Here is a 16,616-nt window from a genome sequence, read left to right as displayed (position 1 = left end):
TTCTCCATTCTTCATTGTCACTTAGTCCTACAATCAATGTTATCGGAACCAAACCGATGATCGAACCAGAAAACCCTCTAAACTAGGAACCGGTCAAAACCGATTAAAAAGCTAGACCTAAAAATTGGTTGACCCAAAACTCAAAATATTCAAATTTAAAAAAAAAATATGCACAAATAAGCAAAAGTTCTCAAATATATAGGATGGAAGGGTGCACATAACCAAAATAGCATCGAGTGCAATCCATCTCTGAACCGAAAATACATCAAAAAAGAGGCTCTGATGCCCTCTAGCATAAAAAATCATGCTACAACAAATACTTACCTATCATAAAAATCATTGCCTATATTGGGATCTTCGTCATCAATATCACCCTCTAAGCATTAAAATAAGGTAGAAAAAATGTAGCATGTCAAGATTTTGTTTAAGTGATGGCTATTTTTTTAGTAGGGTCACGATAGAGGAGTTCGACAACCATTGCCACTAACATCAAGGTACATAGAAGACGTGGTGCTCTTGATTAAATACTAGTTCCATACCCTCCTATATGACAAAATCCAATGGAAACATGGCAATCCCTTCAATCTTGAAATCCCGAAAAACTGTTAAGTCTGCTGGATTTCGAGTGAGATCTAAAATTCTATTTTCTCCATATGAAATCCAATGAGGTCAGAGCCACTCTCAAACATCCCAAGTCATTTCATGGCTATGTTGCTAGGAAACGTGGGTTTGAGGACGGGTATGTCATTTTTTGAAACAGGGTGTGTGGGTTCGTCAGGGGTATATTATAATTTATATATAATATATATAAATATTATATTTTATAAATTATAATATTAATGCAGTGGTATGATCCAGATTATCCACAGTTTCATGTTCATTCCGTCGACGTTTCAAACCCCAAAGGGGGTCCATCATCAGGACTAAATCAGAAAGAATATGAATGAAAACTTATTGAGAGAAGAGCTATAATGACCTAGGTATAAATAAACCTAGAACCCTAATTTTTAAGAAGCATAATTTTTTTCTCATTTATTTTTATTTATTTATATTATTATTATTTCCAAATTAATTATTCCTCTTAATTTACCTAGAACCTAAATTATTTTAATTGATATATCTGATTCATGAATAAGTTTAATTTTTCATTTCCTTCCAACTGTTTTTATTAATTTAACAAATTTTAATTTTATTTGATTAATTAATTAATTATTATAATTCTTACTTATTGTTTTTATTTTCATTTAATTAATTAATTTGAATTTAATTGATTGATTAATTTAATTTATTGTTATAATATTAATGAATTTGTATATTTTTCAACTTTAAACAAGAAATTTATGATTTAAACTTTAAATATTTAAACATGCACATCGTTGAACATTCAACATTCACAATGAAATTTCAAAATTTCTAGTTTGATATCAAGTGGAAATTAGAGTTTTCATATTGATAAGAATCATGAAATATGTCCATTGTCATACTACATTCAAAATTTGTCTCAAGGCATCTCCAAACAAGAACTAGGAAATTTTAAAATACTAAAATAAAAATATCTAATAGTGAACAATGGCTTCCTCAAGCCATGTCATCAACATCACTCAAATCTTCAATTAGCATGCTCTCCAGGTAGGAATCACTCTCATCTTGAGGCTCTTGCTCATCCTTAGCAATTGGAGGTAGCTCAATAAGTCCATATGGTTGTATCTCCTCATCCACACACATAGCATCATTTGTGTATTGGTCCCATCTCTTGAAAGGACCCTCGTTGTACCAAGGGTCTTTTCGAGATATGAGACGAAGGGTGCTATGAATGTACACTAAGTTCTTTGCCTTCTTTGCGCTCAACATATTTCTCTTTATTGAATGGATAAAGGCATAAGAACTAGCTACCTAGAATATTAGGGAAGCCCATTAAAATAATTGAAACTTTAAAAATAAAAACTAAAATGAACCCCAAAGAACCCAAAAGAACCCGATTTTGGGGTTCCAAGTACCCATCATTAGGATTCTCCATACCCGTCAAGACAAAAGAACCCAATTTTTTTAATGAAGAACCAGGTTCTCTTCATAGAAGAACCCGATTCTTATGGGTTCTTCTCAGAAGCACCCGTACCCGAATCTGGTACTTGGGGATGAGAACTCGGGACGGGTTCGAGACCCCCCCTGCTGGTTCGCGAACTAGTGCAACATAGTTTCATGGTAATGTTAGAAATTTAAGTAATGGTGAGAATGCCACTTTTACTTGAAGAATTTAACATCACCGTGAATGCATAGCAATGCTAGGGCCATAGGTTTGAATATTAGGCTGCCCCACTCAAACATTCTTGTTTTTCTTTTCTAAAATTGCGTTTAGAACATCTTTGGTGAAATTGTACAGAATCAAATCTTTGATTCAGTACCGAACTGGTCATTCTCGGTTCCAGACCTCAAACTGGACCGGTTTGACCCCCAAACTACTTGGACTGGCCGGTTCCACCGGTTCTGGCCCGGTTCAGATAGCACTACTCACAATAAATTTGGTTTGCATATGCCATATACACATTGTAGATGATGATATTACACCTTCCTCATCCCATCAGTGGTCTTGAACCACCTGGGACATCAGATTTTTCTCTCTTTCCATCCAATTGGCCCTCTCATTTGCCTGATGGGAATACTCTGGTTTTTCTTCCTTTCTAATATTTGATGGCTGCTTTTAAGGGGTTTCCTGTTGCTGTCACTCTTTTGTAACCTTTTTGTCCATTTTCTGGAGTAGAACAGATCCAGTCTGGGTCTCTGTGGGCCTGATCTTTTGTTGGTGGAATGGAGACATTTCAGGTCAACCACTGTCATATTTCAACAACAAATATCCATGTGGTTTCCTGCAAGGGTCATCTGCACATTTTCCCTCATAATTTGTTTCCAGTTGAACAGTCCAAACCCTTTTCCCTTGCTCAGATTCAAGAAAGGGAATGGAAGGGATGTTGGCTGTTAATGCTATACCTGCATAACAGTTGATAGAAACATAACATTAATATATCACCAATATTGCTCCATTCATAGTGAGAAGGAAAGCAATTTTCACTTATGCAACATTCAATCTTGACAACAATACACATCCTATTGGGAGCAAGCATATTCCGCAATACAGCAAAGCTGGCTTTCTGGTGGTATATGAGGCAGCAGCTGTACAACAAACTGGAGTACAACACCACTAATATACCTATATAATGTTGTGTGTGTATATAGTTGTATCTCTATTTATTTATATCCATACATATTTATACCCAAACCTTACAACCAAGATAACCCACCAATAGAAGAACTAGAACTATTGTCTTAACAATTTGCATTATGCACAGAAATTGTCTTTGGCAGATGGTGGATTCGTGTTAGGCTTGTTGGTACACTGGCTGGTGACTTGTTAACAGTTTAGCCAATTCTTGGTGTTGTCTTCTATAGAGCTGGTCTCTGTGGGCTTCTGATCTGTGGAATGGAGACATTTCAGGTCAACCACTGTCATATTTCAACAACAAATATCCATGTGGTTTCCTGCAAGGATCATCTGCACATTTTCCCTCATAATTTGTTTCCAGTCGAACAGTCCAAACCCTTTTCCCTTGCTCAGATTCAAGGAAGGGAATGGAAGGGATGTTGGCTGTTAATGCTATACCTGCATAACAGTTGATAGAAACATAACATTAATATATCACCAATATTGCCTCCATTCATAGTGAGAAGGAAAGCAATTTTCACTTATGCAAGATTCAATCTTGACAACAATACACATCCTATTGGGAGCAAGCATATTCCGCAATACAGCAAAGCTGGCTTTCTGGTGGTATATGAGGCAGCAGCTGTACAACAAACTGGAGTACAACACCACTAATGTACCTATATAATGTTGTGTGTGTATATAGTTGTATCTCTATATATTTATATCTATACATATCTATACCCAAACCTTACAACCAAGATAACCCACCAATAGAAGAACTAGAACTATTGACTTAACAATTTGCATTATGCACAGAAATTGTCTTTGGCAGATGGTGGATTCGTGTTAGGCTTGTTGGTACACTGGCTGGTGACTTGTTAACAGTTTAGCCAATGCTTGGTGTTGTCTTCTATAGAGCTGGTGGAACCCTTTATACACATTCCAACAATGAGTAGCGGTCATGAAAATGAACACATTGGTTACTGTGTCACGAAGGCTTGTCTTATAGTTGAAAATATGTAACTATCAGTTGGTTGTCTAGAGTATGAAGGCTCTGAGGTTTGTGTCTCTAGTGTATTGTGACATCAGTAAAGCACACAAAATTAGGTAGATGCTTGTAATTTGCTTCCAATCTTAAAGTTGTCTTTCTTATAATGTTAGGCCTGCTTACTGTTGTTTCAATGTGTTATTGGCACACAATTTCTGTTTATGTTGTTAAACAAGAGGCAACATGATATTGTCGGTGCTTAAAAATGTAAATTGCAATGAACATACATTGATGTAACGAAATTTATATTTTTTCTGTTTATATCTCATAGCTCTTTTAGATTCTTGCAATAAACAGGCACAAAGGTTTTCATGAAATGCTTTTTTATTATACAGGGGGAGCAACCTCATTGTGGGTTTCCTGAAAAGAATTTCACTGATAATGTTGAGAAATTAGCCCAGAAGGTACGCTGTTCCTTTCATATTCAGTTTAACCCTTAGATATTCAGTTCTTTTTTGTAACTTGTAACATTATTTGATTGATCTTAATGCTTCTGTTTTCCATTTTATATATTTCTGTTTTAAATAGTCTGCATATGAACCTGCCTCAGAATATTATTTCAAAAAGATATTAAGGTTTTGTGTGGTACAGGGTTACCGTGTACTTGTTGTGGAACAAACTGAGACACCAGATCAGCTCGAGCAACGTAGAAAAGCAACAGGCAGCAAAGATAAGGTTCAGATTCCCATCCAGAAAACCAATATTTGTATCAATGAACTAGCAGATATCATAGTTACTTTAATGCCCCAATACATTGTCAGTTGAGGTTTCCGGTTTAACTAACTTTTGTCTTCAGTGATATGGACTCAACATGATTAAGGCTGTAGCTTGTAGTTTGTCTGTAGAGTATGTTGATGTTTTATATAGCAGTGGAAGGTATTCCCTTCCCAACAACAATGTATAATATAATATATGTTATGCTATATATTTATATATTATATTATTATAATATATATATCATGGTTTTAAAATTCGGCCGATTCGAAATGGAAACGGCCGAGTTGATCCGTTTCATTGCCTAGAAATGTGACTCGGTGGAGGAAACGGTTCAGTAGGCCGAGTCAGCCATGACTCGGCCGAGTCATTCAATGACTTGGCCGAGTCATGGTTGACCCGGCCAACTCGGCCGTTTCTGTATTGACTCGGCCGAGTCATAACCAGTGGCCTGTAACCCCATCAAAACAGCGATTTGACATTTGAATTAGATAAATGTTATTTGGGGTCCATTTCCCCCTCCCAAACCCTATTTAACACACTCAAATGCTCTCTACTATTGATATGCTATTCAAATTTCATGGTAATGTTAAATTCTTAAAGTAAAAGTGACATTCTCCTTAATCTTCATTTTCATCCTTTTACTTAAATTTTTAACATTACTCTGAAATGACTCAGGATGTTTGAGAGTGGTTTCGGCCTCATTGGATTTCATATGGAGAAAGTAGAATTTTAGATGTCATTCAAAGTCTAGCAGACTTATCAGTTTTTCAGGATTTCAGGATTGGAAGATTGCAATGTTTCCATTGAATTTTGTCATGTATTAGGGTATGGAACTCGTATTTAATCAAGAGCACCAATCCCTCTATGTACCTTGATGTTAGTGACATTGGTTGTCGAACTCTTTTGGGATTCGCTCCCAAACCAGGAGCTTCTGAAAATGTCGCTCCCGCTCCTGTTTTCACTCTCACTCCCCACTTTCGCTCCTGCTCCAAACTTCCAAGTAACACTGAGCCAGATGATGTTGGCAACTCTAGCAGTAGCCAGTAGTACTGGTCACAGACTTTTGTTGTAGAGGCCATTTATAGCCTCCTTGGTTATGTGTTTTTGTTTTGATCTCTATATCATCATCGTGTATGTATTGGACAATGCATTAGGTGTCATTTTGATATAATGGATATATTCATGAGCCTACTTTGATCATATGTTGTCTTCTCTCTATATTCTGATGCTGTGTGTTTGGAAACATGAATGAAAATCTTTAAAATTATCTGTTTTTATAAAAAATAAATACTTAATGTATTTTTTACAATGATCGAGTCATTAAAATTGAGCCGGCCGAGTCGATACCGAGTCGGAGTCGACCCTCGGCCGAGTCGGAGTTTTAAAACATTGATATATATATATATATATATATATAACTAACTTTTGTCTTCAGTGATATGGACTCAACATGATTAAGGCTATAGCTTGTAGTTTGTCTGTAGAGTATGTTGATGTTTTATATAGCAGTGGAAGGTATTCCCTTCCCGACAACAATGTATAATATAATATATGTTATACTATATATTTATATATTATATTATTATCACACACACACACACATATATATATATATAATGTCTTATTGAAAAGACACCTTGACTATGTATACATATCGGGGCCCTCTTTTGTAATCAGACATAAATCAATATCTCGTATATTTTATATCAATCTAATAATGTTTACTCAATCGTAAAAACAAAATTAAGGTTGAGAAATTTTCAAATATGTAATTATTGATCACAAGGCAATAATTACCAAGATCTGAAAATAAGAAAGAATTCAACATGGTATCAGAGCAATAAGATCTTGCAAGGAAAAATACGTGTTAAATTTTTGGGTTGTTACAATCTTTATGTAACAACATATTTACTTTTTACTCCTACCTAAATTTATGCAAAGAATTCCATAAATTATGGTGAGCAGTAATTCCTAGTAAATTTGTTCAAGTACCGTAATATAAAGAATGTACTGCACATTTACTTTGTACTTCTCCTAAAAGAATCAGATAAATTTACGAGGAACAACTTAACAATGTCAAACACTGTGTGGCTGGATTATAGGCTAATTCTAGTTGAGTAAAATACAAAATTTAATATGAGGAGAGATTTAACCTCATAGCACCAATGAGTAACTGGTTAAAGAATATGTTTCAGGTGAATAACGACATAGATCCACTAGTGTTCATAAGAAATTAACCTAGGAGATTTAAAGGGCATCTCGAAGGATTCTCCCAGGATCGAGCAATCATCTAATATTGGCCAAGAAGTCTGGAACATGCTCATGCCAGTTGAAGATGGATCAATTGGTAGCATGGCTCAGATGAAGTATTCCTAATTAATTGATGTCTTAGAATAGGGCTGAACTTATCTCTAGAAAGCAAAGTAGCAGGACCAAGATAAGGGATCACATTCAGGGCTTATTGGGTAGTTTCAGGAACAAAGGTTGAAAGATACTCCAAAACTAGAGGGAACTAAGGAGAAAGGATTCAAGTGATGTGAGTCAAAGGGTATCGAGTAAAGTTGAAAGTGTTAAAATTGGCAACTAGGGCCAAACTCGATGTGGGTCATCTTATTTATGGCAGCTGATATTTTTCTTGGATTCCTCTTATCGAGAGGTGTAGGATTGATTTAAAGATCATTTGATTCCGATAAGAAATCATGGAGATATGAATTATTTGTGTTATGGGACAATTCGTCAAGGTCGGGCAGCAACCAAATAACCCCCACTTGTGCTCAACGTTTTAGTATAAAATGAGGTGGCCTGATAGTCATTTTGACACACACTTCACTCTTGATTTCTCTCCACTTGTTTTGGGTTTTAGTGGCAAGGGAAATCTAAGATGATGAAGCCCTAGACGCAGGAGGAAAGGAGATGTTTTGGTCGTAGTCAAGAAGGGGTATATATGCTGTCCTAAATGGAGGTATGATGCCCTAACCACAGTCCGGTCTAGGAGCTGAAGCCGCTGTCTAAGTTGTGCACTAATTTGCAATCAAGGAAGGGCTAATGCTGCCCTAAACACAGTCTTAAAGGAAGGGTTATAGCCCAGCTTTGGAGGAGCCATAGCCGATGTAAAACGTGCCCTAGACACAGTTTATACATAGCTGAACACAGACAAGATAGAGACCGAAACGCAGTCACCTTAATGTTGTTATAGGCCACATTTTGTGGAGGGTTTCATGTGCCCTAAACTGCTATGAGAAGGGATCTGAATGGTTCCTTATATGCAGTGTCATGACTTCCCTAGCTGCAGGAAAAGGGAAGGTTACAGGTGCCCTTGACGCAGTCCATTAGGAGGACTGTTTAGAAGAACCGTTTAGGAGGTCTGCGATATCAAGGAGGATTGTTATGATGCAGCGCATCGTGGAGGGCAACATCTCATTGGAGGACAACTGCAGTCGTTAGGAGCAATTTTGGGCTAGTTTTGATGGGTTGTTAGGGACTGTGGTTAGTACCCTAACTAGTCCCAGAATTGCAACATTGTAGCAAGTTCAAGAGTTGACATTTCTATAGGCTAAATGTTGTTGTGTTAATGATGATTGGACACTATCTGGGATACGTTTGCTACAAGGGTTGCTATGTGCTAGGCCGCAGGCCATAGCACCATAGCAAGGGCTGCTAAGGGCAGTCAAGGGTGTGCAACACAAGTGTATCAAAGTGCAACACTGTGATAATGAATGCTGCAATGAGATGCAACATGATGGGCACAGTTAGGTACATCGTGATGATGCAGCACGAGGAGGTGCAACATGATGATATGTGTGCAACATGATGTAAAGGTATGCAAAATGATGATGTAAGGGGGTACAACATGGTATGATGCAGATTGCAGCAACATGAAAGATGCAACACAGTGAGATATAGTGATGGTGCAACATGGTGCAGCTCAGTGATGCTGGACATGGTATGATGGTGAAGCATGGTGCAACACAATGATAGGTGCCGCATGGTGATGGAGTCACCTTGGAGGATCAATTGAAGCAACGTGCTTTCAACTGAGTTCAGTTAAGATACCTCATATGCTATCTTCTTAGAGAAGATCTCTGCTCTTATTTAGATAAGTCGAAAGGTTGTACTATCTCTCTCTCTGCTGAACTAATGAAGAACATAAAAGAAGAATTGATCAAGAGCTTCCCCGCATTGGGGTTGTCCTTGGCTAGCGCCACATATTGTGTTCTCTTGTCTTGGCTTGTCTTTTGCGATTTATGTTTATGTTCTTTCTGCATTTTACTATCATGCTAAATGTGATTGCTAATTTGGAATTGATATTGAGCTAATATGGAAAATTGAAGTAAATTTGCTATCAACATAGAACATACCTAAAATTAACATGGTATCGGAGGTGAAGCGAAGACAAAGGCCAAGCAAGAGTGAAAGAGAAATCACCGAAGACAGTTGGAAAGGACAAAAGGCTCAATGGATTCCTCATCCCTCTTCAAATTCACCAAAGGTGAAGTTGAACCCGAGAATATTATCCGAGTGGCACAATAGAAGTATCTGATGGCCTACCTAAAGATCACTTAAGTGGGAAGTCCGGATCCAAGGGTGGAAGGAAAGGCAGATGCCTTGCTTGCAATAAGTTCGGCCATTATGCAAAGGAGTGTCTGAATGGTAGGGACACATCACTTGATGATGATAACAATCATTCCAGGGACATCTTCAATGATTGAAGGAATGACAGGTAATGTAGGTCATCAAGGAAATGGCTGACTCTTCAAAGAAAGCTAGGAACTCCAGGAATGGAGAATCAAATGTTATTTTTGATAAGATAAAGGAGCATTATCTTATATTAGCCCTCTCCACTACTTCTCCAAACTCTTTGTGTTAAGTTTAAGTATGTTCTATGCTATGCTTAGAGCAATTTATTTCAATTTTCATAGTTAGCTCAATATCTTTTCCACATTAGCAATCACATCAACATTAAAATAAACTGCAGTTAGAACATAAACATAAATCATAGAAGACAAGCCAAGACAAGAGGACACAAGATGTGGTGCTAGCCAGGGACAAACCCCAATGTGGGGAAACCCTTGATCAATTATTCTTATATGTTCTTCAATAGTTCAGCAGAGAGAGTACATATACATAAATCAGAGATTTTATGACAACAACAGTAAGTTCATCATTCCGTTAATGATGACTAATCTAAGATGCAATCCTGAATTGCCATGACAGTCTTCAATCAACGATAGAACTGTAGCATGTCCCTTGACAGTGAAGAGCTGTTGATCTGATGAGGGCACCTATGGCTATATTAATCTTCCTTCATAATCTTTGACCAATAGAGCAGCTCTAAGAGACCCATGCTATGATGCTATGGCCTATGGCCTAGCACATAACAACACATAAATGACTGTCTTTATAATCATCAGTGCTTAAGAATGTTAGCATCCAATCATTTGAAGCGATGGTCTGAGATAAGTTTGAGTGCAGACTCCTTCATCACACAAGTTTACCTTATCACTGTGTCTTCCACTTCCAATCATTCTCATACTTGGAACAACCTTTATCATAGTACTAACATCTACAACAGTGAGCTGTCACCTACAACTATGCTGAACCTTCCTTCGACTGTGACTTAGCAACCCTTCTAGCTGTGGATGAGAGACAGTTCATGGGTCTTCCATAAGGCTGCGGCTAGACCTCCTCATTGCTGCTAAGGTTTCTCTTTTCTACGATGGCTTCACCTTGGCCAGCGTTAAGGGCACTTTTAGGACAGCGGATAGGAGCCTCTTCTTAGGTCTCCTTGATAGTGGCTAGCTGCTCCCTTTTACTGCGGATTAAGGCCTCCCCTTTATTGCATATACGTGCCTCTTGTTGCAGCATAAATGACTGCGTCCTAGGGCACCATAGAGACTTCTTGAGACTGCAGTTTAGAGTCTCATACATCAGCGGACCTGTGCTCTCCATAAGTGCATATTAAATCATACATTGATTGCATTTAGGAGCCTTTTCTTGACAACTTTTAGGGCTTGTCTTCCATAGAGTTAGGTCTCATTTATACAGTCATTCAACTGTGTTTAGAGGGTTGCATTAGTCCTACTACTTTTTGCGGCTAGGGCATAATAAGACCCTCCTTCCTCTGTGTGAAGATGACTTCTCCTAGGACAACACTTAGGGCATTTAAGGATAGCGTCTTAGGGTCTTTTATAGACCTGCGTTCAACCTCCTAGCTGTGTTTATGTGACTGCATTTGACTGTAAATTGTGATTTGATCTTCATTAGGACAATGTATTAGACTATGGCACTCCCTCTAGATCTCTCTTTCATAAAACCCAAAACTGAATGAAGGGAGAGATCACTAGAGTGTGAGTGTGTCCAAATGACTTGAGGACCTCTTCTATTTATACTAAAACGTTGAGCACATGAGGGGTCTATTTGGTTTCTGGCCGACCTTGACAAATTGTCCCATAACACAAATAAATTCATATCTCCATGAATACTTATCGAAATCGGATGATCTTTAGATCAATCCTACACCTATCGATGAAAGGGATCCAAGAAAAATATCAACTGGCATTAATAAGATGATCCACATGGAGTTTAGCCCTAGTTGCCAATTTTAACACTCCCTCTCAACTAGGGAGAACTCCATTCGCTGATCCATATGTCCGATGGTACTATCTCTGCCATCAGTGCCCTGCACTGCTATGCTCTGCTCTGCTCTGCCAAGCTTTGCTCTGCTCTGCTGAGCGCTACTCTGCTGAACCATGAAGAAGAAGAATTGATTGAGAATGTCTCGTACCATTCTCTACTGACCCGAAGTCAGTTTTATTGATCCTAGATCAATATCACAAGAGTGTCTCAAACCACTCATACTGATACCAGATCAATGGAGGTCATCCTAGCATAGGGAGTACGGTAGATACAACGATGCGTCCATCGATAGTACTACTATGGTCCCTAACCCCATTTCCCTGCTCATTGATAAGATGAGAGGTACTTCCCATGAGTCCCAGACTGCATGGGTAGGATGCCTCGACAGGAGAACTAATCATCCTGTCCCACAAGAGAACTAATCATCCTGGTTCACAGGAGAACGAATCATCTTGTCCCAAAGTCGCCTCGGGGTATCACAGGGGAAGGCTGAGCTATTCACCCTGTACACAATGCACCATTAGGGGAGGGTGAGTCGCCCTGTTGTCGTGTGTTGCTCCAGTAAGTACCCGAAGCCCCCTAGAGCTCCCAGAGCTCAATGCATGACCCTTATACAAAGGTCTCTCAACAACTCCAAGGGTTACGCAGTCATTGGATTGGTGCCAAGAATCTTCTGAGATATCTTTGGGGCACAATCTCTCATGGATTGAGATACACTGTCGGAAATGTGAAGCTGCATGATTATTCGAATGCTGATTGGGCAGGCGGTGTGGAGGATCGCAAGAGCACTTTTGGGTGCTGGTTCTCTTTGGGTTCTGCTACGATATCCTGGATGAGCAGGAAGTAGAAGTTGGTTGCTTTGATCACCGTTGAGACCGAATACATAGCTACGAGTATGACCTCGTGTGAAGTTGCCTGGTTGAGGAAGCTCTTCAGTGAGCTGTTTGGACACATGTTGGATACCATTGTGATCTTTTGTGACAACCAGAGGGGGATTCGGTTGTTGAGGAATCTTGTATTCTATGATCGCTCCAAGCATATAGACATCAGGTACCACTTTATCTGGGATATGGTACATCGATGAGCAAGAAGGCTCCGTTGCATTAGGATTGATGTGTAGGTTGCCGACGTTCTGTCGGAAACCCTAGGAAAGGTCAAATTTGTGACTTTCCAAGAACGACTAGGAGTCGTGGAGAGACTCTCTCCTAAGGGTCCTATATGATATGGACATTGAGCTCTGGGGGGCTTCGGGGTACATCGTGGAGTGATGAGCAAACCATAGGGTGAGTGGTTCAACCTTCCCTTAGTGGTTTGCTATGTAGGCAGGATGAGTGGTTCATCCTTCTCTTGCTGAGACACAATCATAGGGTAAGTGGTTCAGCCTTCCCCTAGTGATTTGTTGTGTACAGGGTGAGTGGTTTAGCCTTCCCTTGGGATACCCCTTGTGACATGTAGGCAGGATGAGTGGTTCATCCTTCTCCTGCCGAGACATCCTGCCCATGCAGTCTGGGACTCATGGGAAGTACCTCTCATTTGGCCAATGAGTAGGGAAATGAGGATAGGGACCATAGTAGTACCGATGGACGCATCGTGTTACTACCATACTCCCTATGCTAGGATGATACTGGTCTAGGATCAATGAAACTGACTCGAGTCAGTATGAGTGGTTTGAGACACTCCCTTTTGGAACTGACTTTGGGTTAGTAAGAGTGATATAACTCACTCTCTTTTGGAATCGATCTCGGATTAGTAAGAGTGGTATGACACACTCTCTTCATAAGGGACTACTTCGGGTCAGTAGAGAATGGTATGAGACATTCTCGATCAATTCTTCTTCTTCATGGTTCAGCAGAGTAGAGTAGTGCAGGGCATTGATGGCGGAGATAGCACGGTCTGGCAGAAGGATCAATGGATGGCGTTCTCCCTAGTTGAGAGGGAGTGTTAAAATTGGCAACTATAACCAAACTCCATGTGGGTCATGTTATTTATGGCAACTGTTATTTTTCTTGGATTCCTCTCATCGAGAGGTGTAAGACTGATCTAGAGATCATCTGATTTCGATAAGTATTCATGGAGATATGAATTTATTTGTGTTATGGGACAATTTGTCAAGGTCGGCCAACAACCAAATAACCCCCACTTGTGCTCAACGTTTTAGTATAAAGGGAGGTGGCTTGATAGTCATTTTGACACACACTTCACTCTTGATTTCTCTCCACTCGTTTTGGGTTTTAGTGGCAAGAGAAATCTAAGATGATGAAGCCCTAGATGCAGGAGGAAAGGAGATGTTTTGGCCGCAGTCAAGAAGGGGGTATATACGCAGTCCTAAATAGAGGTATGATGCCCTAACCACAGTCCATTCTAGGAGCTGAAACCGCTGTTTAAGTTGTGCACTAATTTGCAATTTAGGAAGGGCTAACGCTGCCCTAAACATTGTCTTAAAGGAAGGGTTATAACCCAGTTTTGGAGGAGCCATAGCTGATGTAAAATGTGCCCTAGACGCAGTCTATACATAGCTGAACGCAGACAAGATAGAGACCTAAATGCAGTCACCTTAACGTTGTTCTAGGCCGCATTTTGTGGAGGGTTTCATGTGCCCTAAACTACTATGAGAAGGGATCTGAATGGTTCCTTATATGCAGTCTCATGACTGCCCTAGCCGCAGGAAAAGAGAAGGTTACAAGTGCCCTTGACGCAGTCCATTAGGAGGATTGATTAGAAGGATTGCTATATCAAGGAGAACTGTTATGATGTAGCGTGGAGAGCAACATCTCATTGGAGGACAACCGCAGTCATTAGGAGCAATTTTAGGCTAGTTTTGATGGGGGCTGTTAGGCACTGTGGTTAGTACCCTAACTAGTCCCCGAATTGCAGCGAGTTCAAGAGTTGACATTTCTATAGGCTAAATGTTGTTGCGCTAATGATGATTGGACACTATCTGGAATATGTTTGCTCAATGTTTTCAGGAACGACCGGCTCGGAACCGACTCGGTCAAGTTGGTTCGAGCCAAACCCTCCCCGAGTGACCCGACCTAGGAAACGGTTTGGCTGGCCGGGTTGTCTAACAACTTGGCCGACTCTGTGTTAACCTGGTTGGCTCAGCTGAGTCTGAGCCTACTCGGCCGGGTTGGAAATTGCGGCCCATTAACCCATAAAACAATGTTTTTTTTTATATATTTCTTTTGGGGGACTCCATACAGGTTTATAGTTAGTCTATTGTGTATTTAGGGTCCATTCCCATCTCCTAAACCCTATTTAATCCACCCAACCCCTCTCATTTCCTCACAACCATCTCATGCATTTGAGTGAGAATTCCAGTGAGAGTTTGTGAGGAGTTGTTGACTTTGTTTTTGGAGCAACAGTGAGGAGTCTTGGGCAAGCATTGTAGCTGGAGTGAGGAGCTTCTAGGGCAGCCATTTGGAGCAGCATTGAGGAGTTGGTATCATGGAGCAACCTTGAGGAGGCAGTTTGTGCCTGGAGGTATTTTTTTTCACTTGTAAAAATCTGTTTTTGCTTATTAAATTTTATGTGCAAATCTGGAAATTGAAAAGTGTTTTTTGTGAAAGAAATGAACATTGAATCAATGCTATTTTTTTGTTTGTTTTCATTTTCAGATTTTTTGCTTTCATTTCCAAGGAAAAAATGGCACCTAGAGTGAAAGATGTTGCTTGGGCATATGTTGAAATGGTTGATAGTCCAATGCATTGCAAATTTGGCCATAGAAAAATTAAGGATGGTCCTCGGGGCATTAATAGGCTGAAACAACACTTGGCAGGGATTAGAGGCCAAATTACTCCATGTACCTCACCAGAAATTGGGGAGATTAGGAAGGATTTGTTAGCCAACTTTGAGAAGTTTAAAGAAGATAAGGCTAGGCAAAAAGAGTCAGAGGCTGAAATTGGGAGGAAGAGGAATATACAAAAAATGCTGGCTACCAACCCCCATTTTGATTTTGAGGGTTCTTCCTCTATCCCTTGTACTGATGCATCCAATCCCTTTTGATATGTTCCTCCCTCTTTTGAGTCTATTTAAGAAAAGGGTAAGGGTAAAATGAAAAAGGGTGATATGAATATCAAAAGTTATTTCACTGTCACACCCTCCTCTCCATCAGATGCACATGGTCCTCAGGCTAGTAGAAGTCATACACAACCCACTTTAGATGACCATTGGAAGAAAGAATTGAGGGAGACTGCTTGTGATTACATATTTAGATGGTGGTATGATGCTGATATCCCCCTCAATGCTTCCCGTTCACCACCATATTATGAGCCTATGTTTGATGCCATACATGTTGCTGGAAAAGGCTTCAAAGGCCCTACTCTGCATGAGCTAAGGGGGTATCGTTTGCAGAAAGAAATTGCTTCCATTAATGAGTATTTGAAAGATTTCAAGGACTCAAGGGCATGAACATGATGTACCATCATGTCAGGTGGATGGATTGATCAAAGAAACAGTACCATCATAAACTTTCTTATCTTCTGTCCACAGGGAACCATGTTTCTAAAATCAGTGGATGCATTTGATAAGGTAAAAGATGGAAAATTGTTGTTTCAGCTGTTGGATGAGGTTGTTCAGGAGGTGGGGGTTGCTAATGTTGTTCAAGTCATCACAGATAATGCCTCTAACTATGTTCTTGCTGGTAAACTGTTAGAGGAAAAACAATGAACCATATTTTGGACCCCATGTGTTGCACATTGCATAGACCTCATGTTTGAGGATATTGGCAAATTAGATTGGGTCAAAAACATTGTAGATCATGCCAAAAGCATAACAAAATTTATCTACAATCATTCATGGATTTTGAGCCTGATGAGGAAACACATAGGGGGCAAGGATATTATTAGGCTTGTCATCACTAGATTTGCTACTCATTTTTTGACATTGCAATCTATGCTTTCACAACATAGAAATTTGCAAAAGCTTTTTTCCAGTGAAGAATGGAATCAAAGCCAGTGGTCTCACAAACTGGAAGGCAAAGAATTGAAAACGAAAGTTAATGAAGAAATATTTTGGAGA

The 16,616-nt window shown here is 39.5% G+C and overlaps 1 protein-coding gene across 2 annotated transcripts in view; it reads left to right on the top strand.

Annotated features, from left to right (window-relative positions):
* Positions 1–16,616, top strand: part of MSH6 (MUTS homolog 6) — a 197,637-nt gene that overhangs the window by 54,521 nt on the left and 126,500 nt on the right. For both annotated transcript variants that reach the window (XM_089458271.1, XM_089458272.1), the window contains exons 6-7: positions 4,583–4,651; positions 4,839–4,922. In XM_089458271.1, coding sequence (XP_089314397.1) covers positions 4,583–4,651; positions 4,839–4,922 — 153 coding nt within the window. The remainder of the gene's footprint in view (positions 1–4,582; positions 4,652–4,838; positions 4,923–16,616) is intronic.

Source organism: Pinus tabuliformis, chromosome 7 (assembly GCF_031772625.1).
Source record: "Pinus tabuliformis cultivar Carrire ecotype Pingquan chromosome 7, CPIR1, whole genome shotgun sequence".
NCBI lineage: Eukaryota > Viridiplantae > Streptophyta > Pinopsida > Pinales > Pinaceae > Pinus > Pinus tabuliformis.
Note: the sequence above shows the minus strand (reverse complement) of the source record. Positions and strands in the feature narration are given on the sequence as shown.